This window comes from Callorhinchus milii, unplaced genomic scaffold (assembly GCF_018977255.1).
Source record: "Callorhinchus milii isolate IMCB2004 unplaced genomic scaffold, IMCB_Cmil_1.0 Scaffold19, whole genome shotgun sequence".
Taxonomy (NCBI): Eukaryota; Metazoa; Chordata; class Chondrichthyes; order Chimaeriformes; family Callorhinchidae; genus Callorhinchus; species Callorhinchus milii.
The window spans coordinates 2,424,963-2,451,387 of record NW_024704760.1 but is presented as its reverse complement, the minus strand read 5'-3'; the positions used below and the strand labels follow the sequence as shown (position 1 = coordinate 2,451,387).

The window sequence follows — 26,425 nt, the reverse complement described above, 5'->3', positions numbered from 1 at the left end:
ACATACAATATATATATATATATACAAATAAATAAAAACACTCAACTTTGTGGGGGGGGGGGGTGTTTTCACATCATTTGCATAAAATTGCCTTTCTAAAACATTTAACACTTGACTTATAAACAATCCTCTCTCCCCTCCCTTCCTCCACCCCCCCCCCCCAAAAAAAATCGTGAAAATGACAGCTTTGCACCCAAAGTGATCAATAATATGCATTCAGACTGAAATCAACAGCAGATGCTCAGGGTGGTGGTCTCTGATCCAAATCGATCAGCAAATTGTCTTGCAGCAGGGATGCAAATCTGAGGTGTAAATGGTTAGGGGAGGGGGTCTTTTTTTTGGGGGGGGGGGTTGGGTGCAAGTCACTTTGGCTATTGGCAACCAAGATGTTACTTACTCTGCCCTTTGGTGGGGTAGGGAGGGATGGAGGGAGAGGAGATGGAGAGGGAGAGGAGAGCAAAGGGTGGGGAGGGTGCAATGTTAAGTTGGGCAGAAGTCTTTCACAAGCATTTCATTAACATTTTTTAAAAATATATAGATATATATCTATATATCTATATTTTTTTTGGCCAAAAAAAAAGACCAGAGCAGTGTGTGACACTCCTGACTGGTTGCATTCTCAAGCAGCAAAAAGGCAATGGTACCCCCACCCCCTCCACCCCACCACCCCCTCCACCCAATGCCATTCAAAAGGAAAAAAAAACCCCAAAGACTTTTTGATAAGAGAGAAAGAGAAAGAAAAGAGAGAGAGAGAGAGAAGCAGCTCAAAAAAAAAGTTAAGTTTTTTCTCTCTCTCTCTCTTGAAGTGGAGTCAACATGGCGACAGTGTTGATCAGTGAGAGAGAGAGAGAGAGAGAAAGAAAGAGAAAGGGGGTGAAAAAAAACCTTTTTTTTAAAAAAAAAAGAAAAAAAAAACACACACACACACACACTTTTCTGTCTCGCACTTGGTGCCACATTTGCATCTGAATGGGTACAGTAAAGGGGAGAGAGAGAGAGAGAGAGAGAAAAAAAGAGCTTTGCTGCTGTTTGCAAAGAGGTTCTGAGCTGAGGTTTAAGTCGAGTTAAAAGTTTGCAAAGCAACTTGAAGGGTTTTTAATTCTTTTTATTCCAGCTCTTCTCTCTCTCTCTCTCTCTTTTTTTTGATGATGATGATGTTGATCTCTCCCTCTCCCTCTCTCTCTCTCTCGTTCACTCTCTCGCTCACTGCAAATACATATGCATATGTGCATATATTTCTACCTAAAAATGATATAAAACTGGTTCCCTGACACAGCTGTAAAGCACCACCTCACATATCCTGACTCAAAACACTTCTCTGCAAAGATGTGGGTTAGGTTCAGAACATTTATTACTATATATATATATATATACCTCACTGTATGTGCAGAGCATTTTATATTTATAGAAATTATAATATACAGAGAGATTATATTTATGGAGATTGTGTTATGGAATACAGAGATCACATAGATTATATCATATCACATATATGGAGTGTGCTCACATAGATTACATTTATTACAATGTATAAGGTGATATTTGTGGAGATTATATATATATATATCTATTACAGATTACATACATTTATATGGATTATCTATATCTAATAGAGGTGACATCCATATAGATCATATCACACAGGTCACACACACACACATATATATACAGATTATATTCATACAGATATTATTAGAAATTACACACACACACACATATATATATATAGATCATATTTATACAGATATTATAATAGGTTACACACAACACACACACACACACACATATATAGATTATATCCACACAGATATTATAGGTCACACACACACACACACACACACACACACATACATATATATGTAGATCATATTCACACATATATAATTGACTGCACACACACACACACACATATATATATATAGATTATATTCATACAGATATAGATCACACACACACACACATATATAGATCATATTATAACAGACTGCACACACACACACATGTAGACCATATTATAATAGATTGGACACACACACACATATAGACCATATTATAACAGATTGCACACACACACACACATATATATATACACATATATAGACCACAGTATAACAGATTGCACACACACGCACACACACATGTCGGTGTACGGGTGACCGTCTGATAAAGTGACTGTGTGTTTTGTGCTGCGATATATATATATATATATATATATACCTCCAACATCCAGAACGCGACCATTTTCCTCATATAGGGTTCGATTTCCCTTTGGACACATTTGAAGTACGAGGTCCGGGGGGTGTAGCGGTCCTCCACCTGTAGCATATTCTGCATCACCCGGTGGTCCAACAGCAGTTTGGGGTCCGGGAACGCGCGCTGCACCTTAGGGGCGTTCTCCATACACAGCAGCTCCATAGCCGCACAGTGCCCGAGTGCGAGTGAGAGGGACTGAGTGAGTGAGGGAGAGAGACACAGAGCTCTGACTGATCCCCTCCTCTCTCTCCTCCCACTCTCTCTCACTCTCTCCCTCTCTCTCTCTCTCTGTGGGTAACTGGGTCTCAGCGCCCGCGGTACACACTCACTCACTCACTCACACACACTCACACACACAGCACTGGGCTCACACTCACACTCTCACACACAGATACACTCTCACATTCACTCACTCACTCACTCAGATACTCTCACACTCACTCACACACACACTCACACACAGATACATTCTCACACTCACTCACTCAGATACTCTCACACTCACACACACACACAGCACTGGGCTCACACTCACACTCTCACAGATACTCTCACACTCACACAGATACTCTCACACTCACACAGATACTCTCTCACACACTCACACACATACACTTACACTCTCTCAGATACTCTCACACACAGATACACAGCACTGGGCTCACTCTCACACTCACAGATACTCTCACACTCACAGATACTCACACACTCTCACAGATAGTCTCTCACACTCACACACACTCACAGATACTCTCCCACACTCACACACACTCACAGATACTCTCACACACTCACACTCACAGATACTCTCACACATTCACACACACTCACAGATACTCTCACACACTCACACACTCATAGATACTCTCTCACACTCACAGATACTCTCTCACACTCCCACACTCTCACAGATACTCTCACACACTCACACTCTCACAGATACTCTCACACACTCACACACTCTCACAGATACTCTCACACACTCACACTCTCACAGATACTCACACACTCACACACTCACAGATACTCACATACTCACACAGATACACTCACACTCACACACTCACAGATACTCTCTCACACTCACAGATACTCTCTCACACACTCACAGCACTGGGCTCACACACACAGATACACTCTCACACACTCACAGATACTCTCTCACACTCTCACAGATACTCTCACACTCTCACACTCTCACAGCTCTGGGCTCACACTCACACACAGCACTGGGCTCACACTCACACACAGCACTGGGCTCACACACACACACAGATACACTCACACACAGATACTCTCACACACTCACACTCTCACACACAGATACTCTCTCACACACTCACACTCTCACAGATACTCTCTCACACTCACACACACACAGCACTGGGTACAGATACACACACACTCACACACACAGCACTGGGCTCACACTCACACACACACAGATACACAGCACTGGGCTCACACTCACACACACACAGATACACAGCACTGGGCTCACACTCACACACACAGATACAGCACTGGGCTCACACTCACACACCACTGGGCTCACACTCACACACACATAGATACACAGCACTGGGCTCACACACACAGCACTGGGCTCACACTCACACACACACAGATACACAGCACTGGGCTCACACTCACACACACACACAGTTACACAGCACTGGGCTCACACACACACACACAGCACTGGGCTCACACTCACACACACACACAGCACTGGGCTCACACTCACACACAGCACTGGGCTCACACTCACACACACACACAGCACTGGGCTCACACTCACACACAGCACTGGGCTCATACTCACAACACTGGGCTCACACTCACAACACGGCTCACGCTCACAACACTGGGCTCACACTCACAACACTGGGCTCACACTCACAACACTGGGCTCACACTCACAACACTGGGCTCACACTCACAACACTGGACTCACACGGCTCACGCTCACAACACTGGGCTCACACTCACACAGCACTGGGCTCACACTCACATAGCACTGGGCTCACACTCACACAGCACTGGGCTCAAATACACACACACACACAGCACTGGGCTCACACACACATAGGCTCACACACACAACAACAACAACAACTTGCGTTTACACAGCGCCCTCCACGCAGGGTAGCGTCTCAGAGCGCGTAAGGCTCACTCGCACACAGCGCGAGGCTCACACAAACACAAACACAGACACACACACACACACACGGGGTACACACAGGGCACTGGGCTCACACACACACACACACACGCGCGCACACACACAGAGCACGGGTTCACCAACCCGAGCATTTGATATAACGCCTTATCACGTCTTCGAGACGTCTCCAAGCGCTTCACAGGATACGCTGGAACGCGTGCGTACGTCGTGGGCGAAACGCGGCCGCCAACTGGGCACAGCCTTACCCCACGGACAGTCGCGGATTGAAGTGACCCGATTATTATCTTTAAGGTCAAAAGTGATGCTAACTTTACATTGCTGTCCTTACTGCCTGTCCAGTGCCTTGGGGGTGGCGGCAGAAGAAGGATAATAATAATAATAATAATGATAATGATAATGATAATAATGATAATAATGATAATAATGATAATAATCCTTGCATTTGACACAGCGCTTTCCACGTCTTTTAGATGATCGAAAGCGTGGTCAAAGAGAAAGTTGTTGAGGCCGAGCAATGGGGCGAGTCGAAGGGATTCCGAGGTTGGTCTTCCGAGTCTGCCCTCGGACTCGGAAGGCGCTATAAATACACATGTAAATGTGCTGTTGTTTAGTGGAGAGAAGTACACTTCTCCCGGTCCCAACAATCTCCACCCAAATTAAAACCGTTCGCTCATTCAGCGCCTGGTTTGGGGGGACGTTACCGCCCACAGGTCGGCTGCCAAGTTCGCACATAAAGTACACAGGGTCACACCACTTTACAGTGTATCTGGTAAAGCGCTTGGAGATGTTTTGACGGTACGATATCAAATTATTATTATGCTTCAGCTTCCCCCGAACCTCTTATATTGCAGAGGCGTCGGGCTCTTGCAGTTGTGCTACTATTCTACGAGTTGAAACGATCACACTCTCTCAGGGGCCATCCAGAAATCATCACAATTATTATAAGTGCACGGAGGGCTCAGGGAGGAATGAATGATTAAGCTCCCACTTGTACGCAAAATATCTAATTTGCAGCTTTTTCAAGTATTTTCGGACAGAGAGTGAGAATAGAATTAAGCGTTAGTGCAAAATATGACAAATAATGAATCCGCTCATATTACTCGAAGACTGTCCGGGCAATAGACCTTTTTTGGGGGGGGGGGGAATTCCCACAGTTCTAAATGAGTTGGTTTAAAATACAGTTAAATCTACATATTCTCTGTCATTTAAATTCTCCTTATTGCCTATTAAATACAATAAAATTGTTGCAAACTTATGATTCGTCTGGATGTGGGCAATTCAGAATCAGTCAAGTTGTGTGCAATCTCCTTGGCCATATTCTAGACTGAAAATACATTTCTCTCACCCATGATGTGTGTGACTGGTGAATGCTCGATGTGGAGCGCTGAGAAACTTCATTTATACTGCTACATCCGTTACATAACAACCAACCAAAACAGTCAACAATGCGTTGGATATTTTCTGTAGTAAATAGGAAAACGTGTGGATTCAATTTCAATGCAACATTTTAAGCTTCTTATACTTTTTCAAAGCACAGGAGCTGGCTGTGGGCAGAATTAATTTGATATTGTTCATAATAATAATAATAATAATAATCCTTGCATTTGATACAGCTAACTAACTTACCTACTGACTTACTTCATTTATTCTTTTGTTTATTATTTGATTAATTTGTATTTTTTATTCTTTTATTTATTCTTTTGTCCATTATTGGACTATTTCGTTTGTTGTCTGATTCATTTGTTTATTTATTCTTTTATTTCGTCTATTCTTTTATTCATTCTTTTGTTTGTTATAATAATAATAATAATCCTTGCATTTGATATAGCGCTTTTCACGTCGGGAGGACGTCCCAAAGCGCTTCACAGAACACACTGTAAAGTGAATTGACTGTATATTTGTGGGCGAACGCGGCAGCCAATTGCGCACAGCAATGTCCCACAAATAGTCGTGGATTGAAAATGACCAATTTATTATTGTTTTTGGTTTTGGAGGGATTATTATTAGGCTCTGTGTGGAGTAAGGAACTTGCCCAAGGTTTGGCCCTGACCTGCCTGGGATTGAACTCAGGTCATGTAGGTTGAATGGAGGTTAACGCACTATTATTTCTGTCCAGTTTCCCACACTTAAAATAGTAGTTTATTTATATTTGGAACATATATACTGTATACATATATTTTTTTAAAATGCGGTTAAAAGTAAACGAATGGTGTGTTGATAGTGGGAAATAAAATTGAATATTCTGACATGTGTTTGATATGTGTTGGATGTACATACAATATATATGTACAAATGTATTGTACAAATGCACAAGAGTCACTTGCTATAAATCAGAAATACCAATTTGGTCTGAGCTGAACGCACAGAAATAGGCAAAAATGTGGAGTTTCCTAATGAATTTATTTTTATTAACACGAATGAGTTTGTCAGTAGAATTCGTAGAATTAGTAGAATTCGTTACGAACCAGTAAATAGTGAAACAAAACAAATCTGAATTCTAACAGATCGAATCCTTACAGAGCTCAAGACCATAATGTATTAGGGAGAAGATAGGTGAGAATGTGCAACTTTTACAGTGTAATGCAATTAAAATGGATTATTGGAATTATTTTAACTAAGAACAGTTGAATCCTGATAGATTCTGTACCAGAAATGTTAGGTGTTGATCTGAACTTCTGCAAGGATTATAATATAAATATAAATTGGCAAGCATTTGTAAACTATGACTGCAATTTAATTGTATTTTAGCTATTACTATTTATCCGGAGAGAATAAACATATGGATGAAAGTGTATCAAATTCACAAGGTTAACATCCCAAACCAAGAGAGCATTGCGTTACGAATTTCATCTGAATCCAAACTCTAGGCACACATCTGATAGGCATTTGTTCTTACAGAAAGGCGCTGTATAAATGCAATTTGTTGTTGGTGGTGGGGTTATTATATACAGTTCTCTTTGTTTGCTTTTATGGGCTCACTTGGTTAAATAATTCCCAGCGAACTTGGCAACTTCCATTTCTGCTGTGAACTACAGTTACTAAAGTGGATGACGTTTGACACACAACTTTCCATCCTACGATAGAGCAGAGCATTTCCTGGGAACTTGATTTGTGAGAAGAAAAGTGCAATGTGGATAATAATACACCACCTTTTAATTAGCCGTAATACCGCTGTACATATCATATAGTTTATTAATTCAAAGCACAGATATCCAAGTGATGTTGGGCAGAATAACTTTGCATCTGAAATAGTTACCAATCGTCTTTTGGATAACGTAGCTTCTGTTTGTTCCAATGTGGGTGATGTGTGATAATTCCAGAGCAGTTTCAGTGTCAGAAGGAAAAAAAACAATGGAAAATGCTTAGGTGGAGGATAGGTGTTAGAATTGTGATGTTTGAGTGGTATGAAAGTTAGAGATAAGTCTGCAATTTATTTTCCTCTCCTTCCCACGGGAAACATTTATATATATATATATAGAGAGAGAGAGAGAGAGAGAGGGAGAGGTTGTGAAGTAATGAAAAGTATAGAAAACTGAAATAAGGAAACGTGGCAGCATTTAAGTTAAGTTGTAAAGTGACAATTTTTCTATTCTATTTGCTCGTTAATTAGATTTGCCTTGTTAACAAATTACCATAGTTTACCGGGTTCTGCAATGACAGAGGATGGTTATACATTAGTTGGTTGTCAAGATCAGGGAGTTTGCTGATAAATTCTTAAAATGGGGAATATACACTAACGGTTTGTATTCTGGTAAATGGAAAGTGACCTCTCTTTAGTCTTGTCGACAAGTCAGGAAACATTATTATTCAGCTAATCAGCAGATTCTGTTTTTGACAGCAGTGTCAATCTCTATATGTCTCAAATAAGCATTGCAAGACACAGCCATCAAAGCAACTTTAGGTCTTTTAATACAAGAATAAAATACATCTCAAAGTATTTTTCTTGCTGATTTCACTCATTCCGTCTAGTATAGTGTAGTGTCTATTTGCCTTTTAGTGATATTAGATCTAGATTTAGTGACAATTATACCAGTTCTTGGCATTATCTGCTATTGTCTGCTGCTTTTCGCCCACAAAATACACAGTCAATTCACTTTACAGTATATTTATTCTGTGAAGTGCTATCGAATGCAAGGATTATTATTATTATTAGCATTATTATTATTTTCTGTCCAGTCAAGTTTTGAGTTATTTTTGTGCCTTTTCTGTGTTTGACATTGTCTTCGTCTGTGCGGAGTGGGAACCTTTCAAACTTGCCTTGCCTTGAATTCTTGTGGCTGTTAGATCTGAATTCTTCTGACTTGCATTTTTTTTTGCCTATTCTTAGCCAAGCTATTAGGTGAGACACTGCCTTCAGGTAATAGAGAGAGTGCCCTTCATTACACTCCCATCGTCTGTTTCAACCTGTAGCAGCTTGCACCGTTCTAGCAGAGTCCCAAACGTTGACATCGCTACCAGTATTTCCTGACAGTCTTTTTTTAGACCAGAGTTAAGTTGTATATTTCTCTTGTTAGATATTTTTCGAATCCCTCTCTTGTGGTATATTTTTTTGCTTTTGCAAAGCAGTACGACAGTACCATGTTCCTGCAAATGCATTTGATGTTTAATGAGTTTTGTGCCTTTCTTAAAGTAATTTTCTCGTTCCGTGGCGACTTTTTGTCTCTGCTGTTGGTTGGGCAAGTTGCCAACCTTTCAGCCACTTGAAATGAAAATCAGATGTGTGGGGGCAACTACGACAATAATGAGGGGAAAGTGTTCTGAGGTAAGAAAAGAGTAATGCATTCATCAGTGGGAGCACACCTACTAATGACAGGTTATCACATGCAACATCTACATAGTTCATCTGCAAATGCCTTTTCACATACCCAACCCAGAATGAAGTAGAAAATGATCACACTGTGTGGAAAGTCATCTGATGGAAAAAGTTATGAATAAAGGGATAGGAAGGGAAAATTTCCAATGTACTTTTTCGTGCATTTTGCCCACAAAATACACAGTCAATCCACTTTACAATATATATTTTGAGATGTCTCAACGACCCGATAAGGCGCTATATCAAATGTAACGATTATTCTCGTTATTTCTCTACCTTTGGACTTTCTGCATCTGCAGTTTCTCAATGACAAATGTTCAATAAACCATTACATTCTGTTTTAGAACACGACTACGCCGGCCAAGTGACACAAAAAGTTACTTGTTCTGTAAAGTGACGCAGACTTTCCAGCTCACAAGATTCATCATCACTTACACGATAATCAATGCAATCTTTTCTAGTTGGGGGATGAGGCACGATGCCCTTGTTCAGAAAAATAGTCTGTTTCCCACCTCCAGTCACTTTCTCACTGCATGAGTCGGTGTGCTATTTGCATTCGACTTAAGTTATTGTGTCATCATAATACTACTACTAATAATAAGAATCCTTGCATTTGATATAGCGCCTTATCACGACATTGAGAAGCCTCAAAGCTCTTTGTAGGATATATTGTAAAGTGAATTGACTGCGGATTTTGTGGGAGAAATGCGGCAACCAATCGCGCACAGCAATGCCCCATAAACAGTCATACATTATTATCCTGTTAGCCATTTGTGTCAGCGCACATTGAAAAGAGAACTAACCAAGAAGGAGAGCACAGTGGATCTATCAAGTGCAAAGAAACGGAAATGTTTTGAGTTCACAGGGACTTGTGCGCATAGCACTACTGTGGAAAATGATTCTCACCGTAGTTGGGAATAAATAAGAGTATATCCAAATATTCTTTCTTGTGACTCAATTATTTCAACCTGACTTCTTTTTCCTAAGTTGCTTGGATGCAATTTTTTTCCCCCCAATGATCCTCCGGCTGAATCAATTCAAGAAAAGTGCGACCGTATTGATCTATGTTTCAAATGATCACATTCTCCCAATTGCACATGTACTGTACGAGCATTTAGAACTGCGACCCTGAACGCCAGAGAATTCCAGCAGCACAACTTGCGATGTTGTTTTGTACTTTAAAAAGCGCACTTTATTAAATTAAATTAACTGAGCTCCTATTTGTCAGATATATAGTAACAGCAAACTGCAATACTAAGGAAGTTTGGATTAACCTTTTCAACCGTTCTTACCGATGCCTATTTTTTCAAAGTTGAAAGCTTATTCAGCTTATTTTTATACTGACACGCCATCTATATGTGATATTCCAAGCAAGCTCTTGTGGGTACATTTTTAAAGCTTAGAGAATAAAGATACTTTAGAATAAGAGATGGAATCTATATTTTTTTTAAAAAAGACAAGAATCTGTTTAAATTCGGATTATGTATATGATTCATACTTAAAAGAAAACAAGTTTAGATATTCTATGTGAGCGTTAATTCCTTTTTTCTATAGCATATAACGTAGAAACCAACCTTTGGAAACCCCCTTAAGGATATTTTAAATAGATTCAATTGCCATTTCTAGACCAACTATGCAAATGTATCATCTGGGACATTGCTGTGTGCAATTGGCTGCCGTGTTTCACCCGCAAAATATACAACCAATTCGCTTTACAGTATATTCTGAGAAGCGCTTTGAGACGTCTCAAGGATGTGATAAAGGCGCCGTGTCAAATGCATTCGATATTATAAATGGCCAATGATCTAATATCACTAAAAAGTAAATGTTAACTTATTAAAATGAGAATTGAAACATATTTTACAAGTTAACGCTTGTCTAATTCTGCTTTATAATATTTGCCCTGATAAGCGTGTTGTGCAAGAAAACAGGTTCTCCTGTGTATTTTAAAAGTTGCGCTGGTTAAAGGTCCAAACTGCTCAACACCCAGTTAATTTCCTTGTTCACTAACTTGTTGGCAAGTGCCACCTTCCAGCTGAAGCAGCAGTTAACAATTTTTCTTGGATTGAGTGTGACACTATATCATTAGGAACCGCCATGAGATGTGGCACTTTTTCCTTCCTTAAATTCTACCGCTCTGTAACAAGTATTATAACGTGGCTATTGATGATGGTATTTCTTGAAATTTTTTGTGCGTGACTGTCGAAGTGTGTGTGTGTGTGTGTGTGTGTGGGAAGTGGTGGGGAGGGGTGTGTTTATAATTAGCTCTTTTTCTGAAAGGGATTTTATATAGATCCTCCAATTATTCCTTACCATTACTGTTTCAAACGAGAGTATTCACTTCAATTCACTTTCTACCAGAAGCAAGCATCACCTGGACTATTATGGTGCGGAAACGCTGACAATTAAATCAATCAAAAGCTGCGAGTTTCATTTAAAATAATTTCAGAATCAACCCGGAAATGTTCGTTTCAAAATTGTTGGTCCAATGGACACCCTTTAGGACCAACAATGCTAAGATCAAGTATTGCTTCGGATCAAATCATAATAATAATAATGTATTTAACGAAAGGAAAATAAAACGACTTCAATACATTTGTTAAGCACTATTCCATTTCCTACTCTCACATTAGGTTTTGATTTGTTATCTTCAATCTGATACAAGATCACAAATTATTTCCTTCATAATAAAATCCTGATTTTTTTAATGATGAATGTCAACGAAAATGTCCAATTCCCTGGACAGTCATTCTTCTGTCCGCTGTTAAAGTTTGAAAACACATTGACGAGTCAAGATTTTTGCGCAATACTTGTTTCCAAAGAACCTTCCACGTCTTCCACAACGACAACTCTTATTTCCACTTTTACATTTTAAATGTTTACTTTTCCCCCTTTTTTTTGACTTGTTCCTTTAAGACACATTATCGAAGTGAGAAGTCTTGGGAAGAACGCTACGAGAAAAGATTGCGTCATCCACAATTCATCTCTACAGGAAAGTGTCTTGCCTCTCGACACCTCTCTTAAGCTTCATCTTTGGTATGGCGATGCAAGGAGTTGGAAATTCCTTTCGACATTTTTTGCTCGGCTGATGATAAATAATTTATTTCATGTGACCTTATGGGCTAAGCATCTTCTTAGCTATAGACATAATATCAGTGATGGTGCGATCAAATGTTTCTTTCCATTAGCTTTGCTGAAAGGTGTAGAGAATTCTTTGAACAGCGGAAGGTGTCTGGCTAAAGTATGAACAAATAAGAATGGACAATAACCGTTATACTGTTAACCTTGGCATGTCCTCCCGATGTGAAAGGCGCTATATAAATTTAATTTTGTATTGTACTGTAACCTCCCAATTTCCCCTAACGGTGCATAGCATAAGGTCATGGAAATAAATCTGGATATAGATTTGATACGTTGACCCTGTTTGCTGATAAATCATTGTTGCAGCATCAAATTCTATTAAATGGTGAAACATAGGAGTTGGTTGTGAATTGGATAACTGTAAGGTCTATTAAAATTTGTCTTGTCACACACTTTGCTCGATGCTTCCCCCACTGGCACCCCCCACTCCCCCACCCCGTCCCTCAGCTCAGCTCCGAAACTCTGTCTGTTCAGTGCCTTGGGACGTCCTCCCGACATAAAGGGCGCTATACCAATGTAAATTAGTTGGTATTCTTGCATACAGATGACTGACCATGTGTGCTGTATTATCAAATATTAAAATGACACACAAATAAACAATTTCAATTCCAGTAAAAGCACAAATGATTATATGACGTTGATAAACAATTAGGTTTTTGATGGCTTACCTTACGAACAAAAGAAAGAGTTATATTTACGAAGAGACGTTAGTTGGGTGTTTAGTTTGTAGTGGGTGCAAATTGACAGCATTAGAAGACTCGTAATTCGGTAGATGTTGAGTGGCAAGTCGAGTTGTCACCGTTTTGTAGCTCTTTTAGGTTAGGGTGAAGGGACATGAGGCAGGATCTTGCTTTGGGGCAGGAAGGTACTTGGAGTGAAACTTTTAATGGATGAATTGCTTTCAGCCGCTGCTTCAAAAAAAGCCCCTGGGTAGGTAACGATTATCGATGTGTACAAAAAGCAGAAAACTTGTCAAAGTGACCATTCTCCTGTGCGAGGAGTTTGATTTAGTAAGGCTACCGGCCAGTTGTAATGAGTTCAATTGGTTGAGATCAATAAAGTCAACATAGCATGTGAATCAAAGTTGTAACCTTTTGATCTGAATAGGTTGAATGATTCCCTTTAAGACATCGCCTTGAGCAACTGCAGTGGAGAGTAGGTATCACATTTAGCTCCTTCCATGCTTGGCATTGGAGTGCCCAATACTGATATACCAAGTAAAAACTTTTATTCCTCAGGATATGTTCTAGAGCTGAACCCTGTGGACAACCATTACCTTAACGAGAAAGTACTTTTATCTTTCATAACATCGTGGACGCGAGCTCCAAGGGACCTGCTTCACATACAACCCTTTGAAGGTACTTGACACCTGCCCAGGCATTATGTTTTATCCGTTTGGCCGTTCGTTATTAAAGCCATTAAAGTACTGCATGTAGTCGATCTTAGTTTGCAGGTGCAACAATCCAGATATTATAAAAACACATTCACTGTTTTTCTAGTGTTTTGTTTGAAACTAGCCAACCTTGCCCTTGGATGCACTGATTTCATGTACACTGCTTGTTATTGCTTTAGAAACACAAGAGTTCAGAAAGTCTGGGTGAATTCAACCAGAACCCAAATTGGACTTATGTAACCCCTACTCTTCCTCAACCAAGAAGAACCCAATGACATCTGCCCAAGGTCCGTTAATTGAGACTTAATATTCTCCTCGGAGATATCAAAACCCAGCATAAACAGACAGTTAATCTCACTAATCTCATCTGGTACTGTATATACAAACCGTTTGCCTTTAAGAAGAAGCCAGCAATTGATTTGTTGTAGGCGATCAATGAGGTGGTCGTCTGAATTTTCAATCTGTAGCATCTACATTTGAGATCTTTTCCATTTGCCTCTCACTGGGGTTCTCCAGTGCTCTGTAATTTATTGTGCCTCTTGTCATTTGTAATTGTTCCATTTCAACATTCGATCTGGAACTTCCACGTGTAGACGGGATGCATGGAATTCTCAGTTTGGTTTCGAATATACTTAAGCAGAGTGATGGGTTTCCGTGTATGTAGACACCCGGACACCCAGCTGACCACCACACCCCCAAAAATACGTTCAAAAGATGATTGTTTGGTAACACTTTCGTTTACTGTTGCCCGCTCATGTTAACCAAACTAACCTGGAAAAATGCTACAGAATTAGTTGAAACAAAAGATTTCCAGTAGCACTTTTACGGGGCGCTGTAATTGGAGAGTGCGGTCTTCGTTATAAGAATGAAGTGGACTCTCACAAGATCCAAACAGTCTCGGGAAATGAATTTAATAACTTAATGGGAGTCTTTCACCCGGTCTTCTTGTTAACCCTGCAAGCCAAAGCCCTAACGAGTAGGGAGGTCAGGCAAACGGGAAGCTTGACAGGCTGGTTCAACTCCAGCAGTTTGAAATGCACTTAACGGTGAAATTCGCGGCAGAATTTGTTGGCAGGTGTTTGTAGACCAGTAAATGAAACAGCTTGATGGCCATCCTTACATCTACAACCTCTTCAGTAAAAAAAAAAGTGGTCTGTTTATTCTTTGAAAGCATGTTTGGATTGAAAAAAAGGTAGTGATGCATAATACAAGACAGTCTCTAACAGTCGGGAGTACTGGAGCATGAGATATTGTGTGAGTGCGCAGTCATCCTGCAGGTAGAATAAGCCAAGCAAATAACAAGATGTAACCCAAACCGGAGCAAACAACAGGATGACCAACAGTTTTCTGGATGTGGAATTGAACCTCTTTCTGCCAAATATTTACATTGATCGGTTCGATGTTTCTCCAATAGCCATCGGATTATGATATGACATTTATTATATTTTCTAAATTAAAACACGAGTATTTTGTATCGAACGGAGTGAAATTTTGTGGATCGGTACGGTCGCTGACAACTTCAGTGCTCACTGCTGACTGTGTTTCGCCCACAAAATATACCATCAGTTCACTTTACAGTATATTCTGCGAAGGGCTTTGAGACGTCTCAACGATGTGGTAAGGCGCTGTATCAAATGCAAAGATTATAAGTATTATTATTATTTACCAACTAGTGAACTTTCACGTCTGTAGTTTGTGGCTGAAATACTGTCAAATCACCTGGAATATTTTGGAACAGTGACTGTGGTTTATTCTGTTTATCCCACCTCTCCGTAAGCTACTTGTAAATTTTTCAAGGGTGCAAGAATTCTCGTTAACTTTAATTCCTTGCCTTTATTTCTGCTTTCCCGTATTTTCTGAATAATCTCGTTTGAAAGAGTTAATACCGGTGACGTCGTTGCAGCAGCAGTATGTGAGGAGATATCACTGAGTCCAGCTGTGCGAGGGAATTGGACTAACACACGCAGAATGGAGGCCAAGTAGTTGGGTGACAGCTACTATTAAATCAGTTCTCTCACACTGTCAGGTTCAGAAACTCAGTTATGTCATCTCAATATACTGCGCGCTGGCCGAAAGGAGCATATTTTCTTAAAAACTAAATACAGAGGAAAACAGAAATAAACGAAACGCGTTTGATTTACTAACGTTCTTCAGTGTTTCCAAACTCTCAACTAATGGCGTTTTACCGCTGTTTGTTTTACAGCTACACAAGCAACAGTAAAATAGCTACTAATGTGAAAAAAAAATGAAAGAGGGAAGGTTCCCCTCCACCGATTTTTCTCCACTTGTTCCCTCCCCACCTCCCAAGTGGCAATTATTCACGAGCGAGGCTTGACAGCAAGAGTTGGCAGGCTATTCAACTGCAGGGGACATGTCAGCCAAGCTGTTGTCTTGATGTATACGCATGCACGACTTCAAGCTGTGGGATCTGGACAGCAATCAGGAGCGGGCAAAGAATATATATTTTATGAGAATATACGAGATAAAACGTGTCCGGTCGTACTTTTTTTTATTGAAGAGTAAATATCTACTCTCATCATATCTTTTTCTTCTTGAACGCTGAGCCCAACCGGTCTTTCGTCTCCCACCAGATCAATCGGAGCGGTAGATGTGACAGGTAATATATCACCTCCATTGCTGGTCCCCTCATTGCCTGAGGGTTCAGACGATAGGTGGGGAGATTACATAATTGCAAGATGCTGAACCTGCGAGTCTCCGACGTTGTCGCTATTCCTCTTGAAATTCAAAATGAAAATGCAGTAAAAACTCAAGTAGGTGCCGATCTATCCAAATCGCCTAATCGTCCTAAGGCTTTGCATAAGTCATATTAAATGCATAGTCCCAACTGACACGACTTACGTGCGGTTGACTGTAGGATTTTTAGATGTATGTTTATTCAGCGGTTTGTTGGGGCTGTGATCGCAATTGAAGTCATTTTACCATCAGCCAATGCCAACTAGTTGACTCTGCCTTACCAGGGTTATTGGGTGCATGCTACATTTCAGCCAATAAAGAAATACCTCTAGTGCTGTAACGCTGATCTAAATATCAAATCATTCTACCCTTACCTAATTGAGTCTTGTACTTATAAACTCTTACATCATTCTGTAGAGTGAGATGTTATCCAGTTAACATTTTTTAAAAAAACACATAAGACTCAAGGAGCCGAAGGAGGGAGCAGAAATATTGGAGAGAAATGTTGAACACAGCTTTAATTATAACTAATTACGTTGTTACTAATGTTATCAAAGTAAATTATTATTATTGTTGCTGATGTCAAATATGGCTTGCCTCTCCAACTCTGTTTGGTTTGGTGGCTGAAGTGAAAGGACATTGTGCTAACCCTCTGCGTTCCTCAAATCCTTGGCTATGTTTCTATTTAAAATATTTGTAACGAACAGATGTAGCTTGGATTTGTAGATTTTTTCCCCTCGATTCCTTAGCTTAACAGCCCTGTGTCCCTGAGTTAGACACGTTTTTTCCACTTTGCTGGTTATGTCTGTTTGTTCCATAATCCCAGCCTGATCATTTCACTCTCTCTACAAATAAATAAATGCTGAATGTTTGCATAGTAAAGATATACAACGTAATTAATAACAGTGAGGTATTGCCAGAAGTAATTATGTCATAGCTGCTGGCCTCAAATAGTTAAATTAATAGAACTATGTTGGACAAGGAAAAACAATTACTGTAGCCGTTGGATTAAGCTTTTAGATTCTGGGAGCGTTCATAAAATGCACCATTCCTAATACAGGTTTCCAAATAACCTAATGACATAAATTACAACATTATGGAAACTCAACCACGACACTCGACTTTTGTTCTTCAAAGGGATCATATCCTTGTCCACGTTAGCACATTAACAAGCGAGTACATTGTATGATTAACGTTGATGGGGCTGATTACGCATGATGAGTTTATCTCGACCTGTGATTTGGGAGGCTGATATTCCCCCTTTTGTGAAAAATGGAAGAAAAACATTCACCGAAACTTTTCCAGCATTCCTGAGCGCTGCATGTAAGAAATGCCCATTCAACGATCTTACAAATCCTAGCAAAAGAGGAAATTTTGATTTGCAAGTTCAGAACTGCTGACACTATAACACTTTCAATAATATTGGTACAACTGGGAATTTAAAATTAGAGCTAGGCCACTTCGGAATGAAATCAGGAGGCGGATTTTCACCCAAGGAGTCTTTGGAAATCTGGAACTCTCTCCCCCCAAAGGGCTGTGGATGCTGGATCCATTTAAGTTTTCCAGACTGAGGTGGATAGATATTTGTTAGGTCAAGGTATCAAAGGAAATGGGGCGAAGGGCGTGTAATTGGATGTGTGGCAGCTGAGAACGTCATTCGAAAGAGATTAATTGCGAGCGGTCAGAAAAATTGTAATATTGATTTAAGCATCGCACAATTCATGTAACATGCAAATTTGCCATTTTGTTTTAAAGTCTAAAGTCTAAGGTTTAAATATTCCCAGTCTCATTGTCCGCAAAACAACAACAACAACAACAACGGCTTGCATTGTATAGCACCCCTCACGCAGAGTACCGTCCCGGAGCGCTTTGTTATAAGCAAAACCGAAACTGAATTGAGTTAAATTGAGACCCATCTCAAGACCCTCCTCTTCGGCCGCGCTTTCGATCTCCCTGCTTCCCCCCCACACCCCCCCCCCACCCCGCCCGCCACATTCCCCGACCCCCAGCTCGGGTCCGAAACTCTGCCTGTCCGGGCGCCTTGGGACGTCCTCCCGACGTGAAAGCCGCCGTACGAATGTAATTTTGTTGTTGTTGTTGTTGAATATTTTTCAGACCTTAAAAATTGACTTATTTCTTCCCCCCCCCTCCCTCCGCACAGTCTTTTTTTTAAAAAAAACCATAATGGCTGCTTTGTAATTGCGAAACCAGTTTTGAACATTTTTCTTCACTTTTGAACAAGATATGAGGTAACCAGTTCCTTTCAGCTGGTACACAGCTTTGCTTGATGTGTCAATCCTTAGCTGGAGCAAAGGCCAGCAGGAAGATATCTACAGTTGGCAAGTTGTAATAATACGAGAGGAAGTTAGAATCTGCAGCTGGCAAATCTCCTTCCCTCCATCTCTCTAAACCAGTGTGCAGGTTACAACAGGAAAACGCACTCAAGAGCAAAGTGTCTATTCAGTCCGCTTTAAAGACGCAGTCTTCCTTTATGTCCGTCAACACAGGCTGTATTTCAAAACTGGCAAAATTAAACTTACACAATCTCTTCTTCAGTGCACCCAGAACAAAGTTAAATAGTGTTTCCTAAACGCTTGCAGCGTCGAATTCTTCAAGGAAAACATTGTGAACGATCTTAAGTCGGGTTATCTTGAAGCGAATGCATTCACGCGGCAACTGATTTATGGAACAATTTATTTTTTAAGAGGCTTTCTTTGCAAAGTTGTCTTCGCTCTGCTTCCGATTTTGTCTGCTTTCTCCCTCACGAGGTGCCTTCTCACATCTGTGACGTTGTCCGTCGACGCACAGTTTGCGGGCATCACTCTGCGTGACGGTTTTCGTGATAGACATTAAACCGAGCTACCCTCTGCCTGATTAGGCGGGCATTAAAAATCGCATGACGCCATTCAAGAAAAAAAAAGTGAGTTTCTCTCTGCGCGTCCTGGCTAGCGATCCTCCAAGCTAATCCGTCATTGTACACCATGGCTGTTTGTGGGACTCTGCTGTCACTACACTTGTGTCTAATTACTTGTGAGGTGCTTTGAGATGTTTCAATGCAATGAAAATGCAAGGTATTGCTTTCTTTCCTTCGTAAACCTATGAGCATTTGCTTTGCAGTATTTCACTCTTGTGGGAGAGCATCTCCAGGATTCAAGAGCCACTAACCAGTTGTACGTGGCAGATCTAAGTTAGGGGCTTGGTTAGAGGAAAGCAGAAGCACATGGCACCTGAGGCTATGTGCACAATTGGCTGCTGCGTCTTACCCACAAAATACACAGTCACTCCACTTTACAGTGTATTCTGCGAAGCGCTTTGAGACGTCTCGAAAATGTGATAAGGCGCTTATGTCAAATGCGAGGATTATTATTACTATTATTACTATGATTCAGACCACGGTCTTTCACTGGGGAGCTGGATTCTTTATCATCACTGTTTCCCCGATGTATTTTTCTTCTAAATTTTTAACACAGTAGATTTGTGAAACGAAAGGAATACTCCTAACAACCTGTCGCGTAGCAAGAGTTAATGCTTCAAATTACTACAGCATGAGTTGCACAACAGCGTAGTTGAAAATTGTGGCTCCCTCAGCTGTCTGACCCTTCAATATATATCTATTGATGTTGGGCTAAGTTTCACCATGTCTTGGTCTGGTCTGGCTGGCAGTAACAGTGTATTTACCTTAGCTAGGGAAAAACTGACATCATTCATCTTACCTCTGAAGTTGCAACTCAGTCCCCATCAGCTGATGTGCAGTGGTAGTAATTATGGTGACTGGTAGAATGGTGGATTTCATCGCAGTGTTTGCTAACCATTTTTTTACATTTCTAATTGGGCTATTTTATCCCAGTTCAGCCCACGGAGCTCTTGGTGGAGCTCCACCCAACGATCTCGTTGAGAGGTGCTGGAAAACATTCCTATTAGGAGATTGAAGAAGAGACCGATAGTCCGTGGTTCGAAGTGGAGGGGTGTGAAAAAAGATGTGAACAAAGTTGAGTTGAATTAACGTGGAACGATTTGCCTACAAAATACACAGTTAATTCGCTTTACAGTATATTCTATGAAGCACTTTGAGACGTCTTGAAGACGCGATAAGGCACTATATCAAATGCAAGGATTATTATTATTATATTATTAATGTGTTCAGCAAATATTGCGTTTCTCTAGCAACTAATATTAGACCCAAAGTTATCATTTTTTTGTTTCGGTTCATGGACTCATGGAAACATCTGCAGATATGACTCAGAAAGCTTAAAAACCTACAGCTTCTTAGGAAAATAGTATAAAATAGCCCCAAATTCCTTTAAGAGCAGAGAAATCCTTTGTTGTGAAGTAGTGATTGAATTTTGGGCTCTACTCGCTTTTGTGCTATTTCCGAAAGGATTTCTTGTATTGCCTATTTCGTGTTCGTTTCACATTTAGGATGCAACGGCGATGCAAAAGTTTAATTGACCACATAATCATACAAAATATATCACCAGTGACGGATGAATACGGCCATTCTTTCACAAGGTTTGAAAGCCTCAATGCTAACAAAAGTGGCGGTAAGTCACTTGTTAGCCCCACTGTCATGGTTGAACTGAAGAAATACTTAATTGATTCAAAGCACCATATCAGCAATGGGAGTTGCAACATGACTGAATATTGTTTCTGAGCACAATTACAGTAGCGCTTTGCTCCCTGGGTTTTACAGACAAACTTATCAACATTTCACAGTCGAGTTTTGTGGTGTGTTATAGAAACTTTTTGTTTGGTCTTCACAAAGAACAGGGAGGTCTTTTCAACAGTGTTTTCAGATGGTTTTCCACTAGATTTCTCCAGGGTTGGAAGAACACAACCCAGCGGTGGAAAATATGAAAACACAATCCTACCACGGTTCATGCCTGCACTGAGGGTTATAATGATAAATCATAAGAATCCTTGTGTTCGGCGCATCGCTTCGAATATTGGGAAGACGCCTCAATGGGCTTGGTAGGTCTCGCTGTAAAGTGCAGTGGCTGTGTATTCTTGTGGGTAAAAGTTACCATCTTATCTGTGCCGATGCGTGTGATGCTGAACAGAGATCAGTTACTTTGCTTCAGGATGTGAAACAAAGACAGTTCCTGCAGGCAGCTCTGCCGAGGGACCAGATTTGTCAATGTCCTGGCACTGAGTTACCCACCTGTTCTCATGTTGCAGATGATCCATTGGAACAGAAACCAATAAAAGAAGGAAACTGGAGAAAATAATCTATGTACTTATCTTAGCAAGGGGTGGGGGGGGGGGGGGGGAAGAATGCATGACTTTGAAGCATCTCAGAGAGTGGGACTTTCAACGTACCATTTTATCCACTATTATTAATAATACTAATAATAATCCTTCCATTTGGTAGAGCACTTTATCAAGTCATCGAGACTTCTCAAAGCGCTTCACAGGATTTTACCTGTGAAGTGTAGACAGCTCTGATTTTGAATGTTGCATTTTTCACTCAAGGTAATGTTGGATTAACCAGGTTTGTGGTGTGCTGTAATATATCTACATATCTTTTTGCAATCGGTAATAACTGCAGTGTTCAAGATTCATCATATTCTCTTTAAAATAATTTACTTCTAAATACAGCTATTAAAAAAATAGTTTGGGTCATTTTAATCTACTTCCCTGTGGATGTGAGCCCCAAAACACAAAACTGACCCAAACTCTGGAAACTAATTATCGTGAATTTCAATTCGGAAATCTCTCTCTGAAGAGGCTCCAGAGAACAAAGAGTGCGGAGAATGGGAATGTCACACTCTCACAATATGGGGCGCTCTTCTGAGGTTGCATGGAGGCAGTTTGCTGGGGCCACTTGGAATTAATGTTATTTTTTCCCGCTCTGATCCAAACATTGTACTTAACCTGGGAGTGTGTAAAGCCATCACGTGGGGCAAAGTGGCAATATACTCCATTCCCATCGCTGTCATCTTGTGTCTTGATGAGCATGAATACACAACGGATAAACTCATCTTCCGTTGGTCGAGACCTGCTGATTTCTGACTCATACTTCTGTATTTAGCAAGTAACTGATGCGAGTTTAGCCCCTTTTTTTGTAGGACATTGCAAGGAGAGAAAATGGAAAATATTTTCCGATAGTCTTAGCCCTGGCTGGAGAGCAACATTGCGGTTGCACGTTAAACAGAGTGGCATAACTGCACACAAAAGAGAAAGGAACTTGAGTGAAGGTGGTGCATGTACAGTTATAGACAGGCAGATGATTTAAAAGATAAAGAGAGAAAAATATCACAAAGCACCATAGCAAATTGGACAGCCAAGGGATAAAATCCTTGAAATGGCACTCCCTTCATTCCATAATGTGCTCAGAGAGGTTTGATGTGAAGCCAGCTTTACTCGCTTGCATAAAATCATGGCCAGTCCCCATAGTAGATTAAAATGGGAGGGCAAATTCCAAATCCACCTTGTCCCCGACCAATTTGTTGTGGTCCCGGTGGAAAAAAAGCGAAGGAATGCGTATGCAAAAAAAATGGGAGCAGAAACACTAAAAGATGTTCATTTCATGTCAAAGTAATACTTAGGAAATCCAATTTAACATCCAAAGGTTTCAATCTAATTCAACACGATCCCAAGTGGCTTTGCAGTACATTAACAAATCCACCGAACCGTAAGCATTCTTTTATTAATAAAAAAAGGGAACGCAGCGTTTATGTATTTTGCTCCATACAAATGGGGGGAGGAGGGATGAGTAAGAAAGTGAGATGAAGACTGAAATGCTCTTCAACCTTCACTGCTCTGAACTACAATACTACGAGGTTGCCTTGATATCTGATGGGTTTCTGTCTCGTATACATTGAGAATATCCCGTCGAATTGCCCCGTTTGCCCCGTATACCAATCGCATGCTCAGTACAGCTGATCATGTTCAACAAGTTCAAGAAAGCACATACTATACAGTGAGGTATTTATTTTAATCGAGGAATATTGATCCAGCAGTGCTGTCGTTCAGCTGAGATAAACCGAGGATGTTAAAGATCCTGCATTTACTGACCCTGTGTCAGCGTGATTGTATTTTCCCTCATATCCCACTTCTGTAAACCTCTCAAGTTTCTACCTTCTCTTCTTGAAAGGAAGGTTAATGCTTGGAATGACTATCTGTGAATTTGGGACTGTTTTACACCGGAGCATTTCTCAACTCATTACTGGTTTCAAACCTGTCCGCTGAAGGCAATTTGGTAAGATTTCTAAATCGTAATTAATCCTGATCGGAAAATGGTGGAACGATGTTAGCACAAGCGCTCTGTGAGGCTACTTTGTGTGGAGGGCGCTGTATAAACACAAGTTGTTGTTGTCATTGTTGTAGCACAAGCCTGTCCCTGGAAATGGGGTAATGGGTAATGGAACGGTACCATAAATGACTGTCCTGTATCCGATACGCGCACATAGGTGTTATTCTAGAGCTCGGCAAAAAAATGTGGGAGCTGGAACCTCTTAAACAACAGTGTTGTAGTGCAGATCTTTCCTCATGACCCCTGTGTTCTTGGTGTGAGTCCTGCACCAGTACCGGTCTGGTACCTCCGTTTCACTACTGTCTATCAGTAATCCCTTGTAAATAAGCTTATCCTGATAAAACAAAGCTACACTTTAGCGGATTAGCAGCCTTTGTTTGCTGGTAAAGTAAGCATGCAAACCGCAGGCCACTTTCATTGAACTCGAATGAGAAATGCAGTAAAGTAGCTTTGCGGTGAAAAAAGCTGTATGACCTGAACAGTGCTTTTGCCAAGTGCTCGAAAACAACATTCCGATTTTACAATAATAATATTAATAATAATAATAATATGATAATCCTTGCAATCGATACGGCGCCTTATCATGTCTTTGAGACGTCTCAAAGCGCTTCGCAGGATGTACTGCAAAATGAATTGACTGTGTGTTTTGTGGGCGAAACTCGACAGCATTGCAATCCCTTATCTTAGTTTGTGCACATCAATGAATGAAAAGCACAACTGCCTTCCCTCCCTCTCAAAGTTGGGTGGGATCATACCGTTCATTCAGCCCCCTGAATTCCGTTCAGTTATTGAATGGTCCTCATTCCCACCACTTCCATTCTTATTCTTTTTCAAAATGTAAAATTTCAGGCAAATTTAATTTCAGGCAAAACCCTAAGTCCGTGAACATCAAACACAATTGGGTTCATGTTCCGTTGAAAATGTAAAAGATTAAATTGTGAAGAAAGGAGCCAAGGTCACATTCCTGGGAGTGAGTTCAGAAACTGAATCTTCATTACAAGGAAATGTCTTTCGTTAAGTACTCATCTATATAACAAAAAAAAATACATAGCAGTGAAGGCTTTCATAGAGCTGGGCTGTGTGACAGGATAGTTCAACGGTGGAAATTCTTGGTCTTTTTGAAATGGTGGTGTTTTGAAAATAAGACATAGCAATATGGCAGAGATCAGTGAGAACGGTGGAAGATCTGACTTTTCGAATGTTTCAAATGGCACACAATATAGGATTCTCTATGTATTTCAAATTTTCTTTCCAATTTGCTTTTTCCTTTGATTTTCCCTAATATTTCTTGCAGGCGTGCGAGCGTGACGAGCCAGGCACAAATCTACCCATCAGTGAATATTTTTTCTTCCCTGAAACTACGCCCAGAAGTGATATTGCAAGGTTCTCCCTTCTCTTCGATTGGCACAGTCACTAAGAGAATTCGTTTATCAAGGTTTAGTTGATCAACGCTTCCAACCACCACAACATTTACCAACATTTGAATTCATCTTCCAGTCATTGGATATCCCGTGAATTGGAAAAATCAATTCCTTCCATGTTATGTTGTTTCAAATTATAAGCAATGTTCTATTTGCAGAGTGTTTCCCAGTCCTTGGCATTTTTTTTTAAACTGGCTTCATAGACAATTACTACATACTACTTGATAATTGTCTCTGATGATAATTAACACATTAATCTTCGCAATACTTACCTCAAAGTTGAAATACATGTATAACCTAGCATCTATCTTGTTCTCTCCTAAACGTTCCCGTTTAAAAACATTTTAAAGTACTTTTGAAATTGAAATTAAATTTTATGCCGCCAAAATGGTTCAGAAAAATTATCATTTGGAATCCGAATAGTCACATATTAGTGGAGTTCACCTGGTTCTGTGTTTGTGGGTCATTGGTTCCAGATCAAACTGTGCTGGGGGTTGTGTTTCCGCACTATGCCTTCTCTTCCTCCCCACTTACAATTCCACTTTAAATAAATTAGACACCTGCTGATTCTGATCGTTAGACTTTTTATTTATTTTATTAAGGATTGGCTTGACCGCAGCACATGTTTACTTTGAGTCATCCTTTAACGCGTTTGATGTTCTGTGAGTCATCCTGCTAGAGTTACTAGTTCTAAAAGTTGGTTTCAAAATCCTGGCCGTCTGGTGGGAACCACACGAAATTCAGACCCAGAAAAAAACAGAAAACATCCTTTACCAAGGTACAAAACAATCCTCCAGAGCTCCGAACCTGTGTTATCTCAGGAAACACAGTGTCACTAAACCATCAATATAAATCTGATTTATTGACCTTTTAAATATTTTTCACCATTATTTCACTGCAAAAGACAATCTAGCCTTTCACCTCTGGGACAGATTTTGCTTTGAAGTCTGGCTGCTGTGCAGGAATCCACTTGTCCCGGAGAAAGATGCAGCCCAGATCCTCGCAGCGCAACACGGTGTGCATCACCAGATTCTGACTGTATCTCACATATTTTCGCATTGTTGTTTTTTTAACCCAAACAGATGCCTGCTTTGGCAGGTTAGGTACTTATTATCCCGCGATGAGGGCAAGCATTGTAGGACTGCCACTGATCTGAAGCGAACGACTTGGAAATTGCTCACGGACTATTTGAATGCCAAAGATCAAGTGACTGGCCGCACAGCGATTAACTCGTCGAGCACCGCACTGCAGCATCTCATGGACCGAAGAACGT

The 26,425-nt window shown here is 40.5% G+C and overlaps 1 protein-coding gene across 3 annotated transcripts in view; it reads right to left on the bottom strand.

Annotated features, from left to right (window-relative positions):
• Window positions 1-26,425, bottom strand: part of LOC103182468 (G1/S-specific cyclin-D2) — a 74,941-nt gene that overhangs the window by 11,488 nt on the left and 37,028 nt on the right. For 2 of the 3 annotated variants that reach the window (XM_042342183.1, XM_042342185.1), the window contains exon 1: window positions 2,218-2,476. The exons of the other annotated variant lie outside the window; for it this stretch is intronic. In XM_042342183.1, the coding sequence (XP_042198117.1) occupies window positions 2,218-2,415 (198 nt within the window). In that variant the 5' untranslated portion in view covers window positions 2,416-2,476. Of the gene's footprint in view, window positions 1-2,217; window positions 2,477-26,425 lie in introns of those variants that run through there. 3 annotated transcript variants of the gene reach the window in all.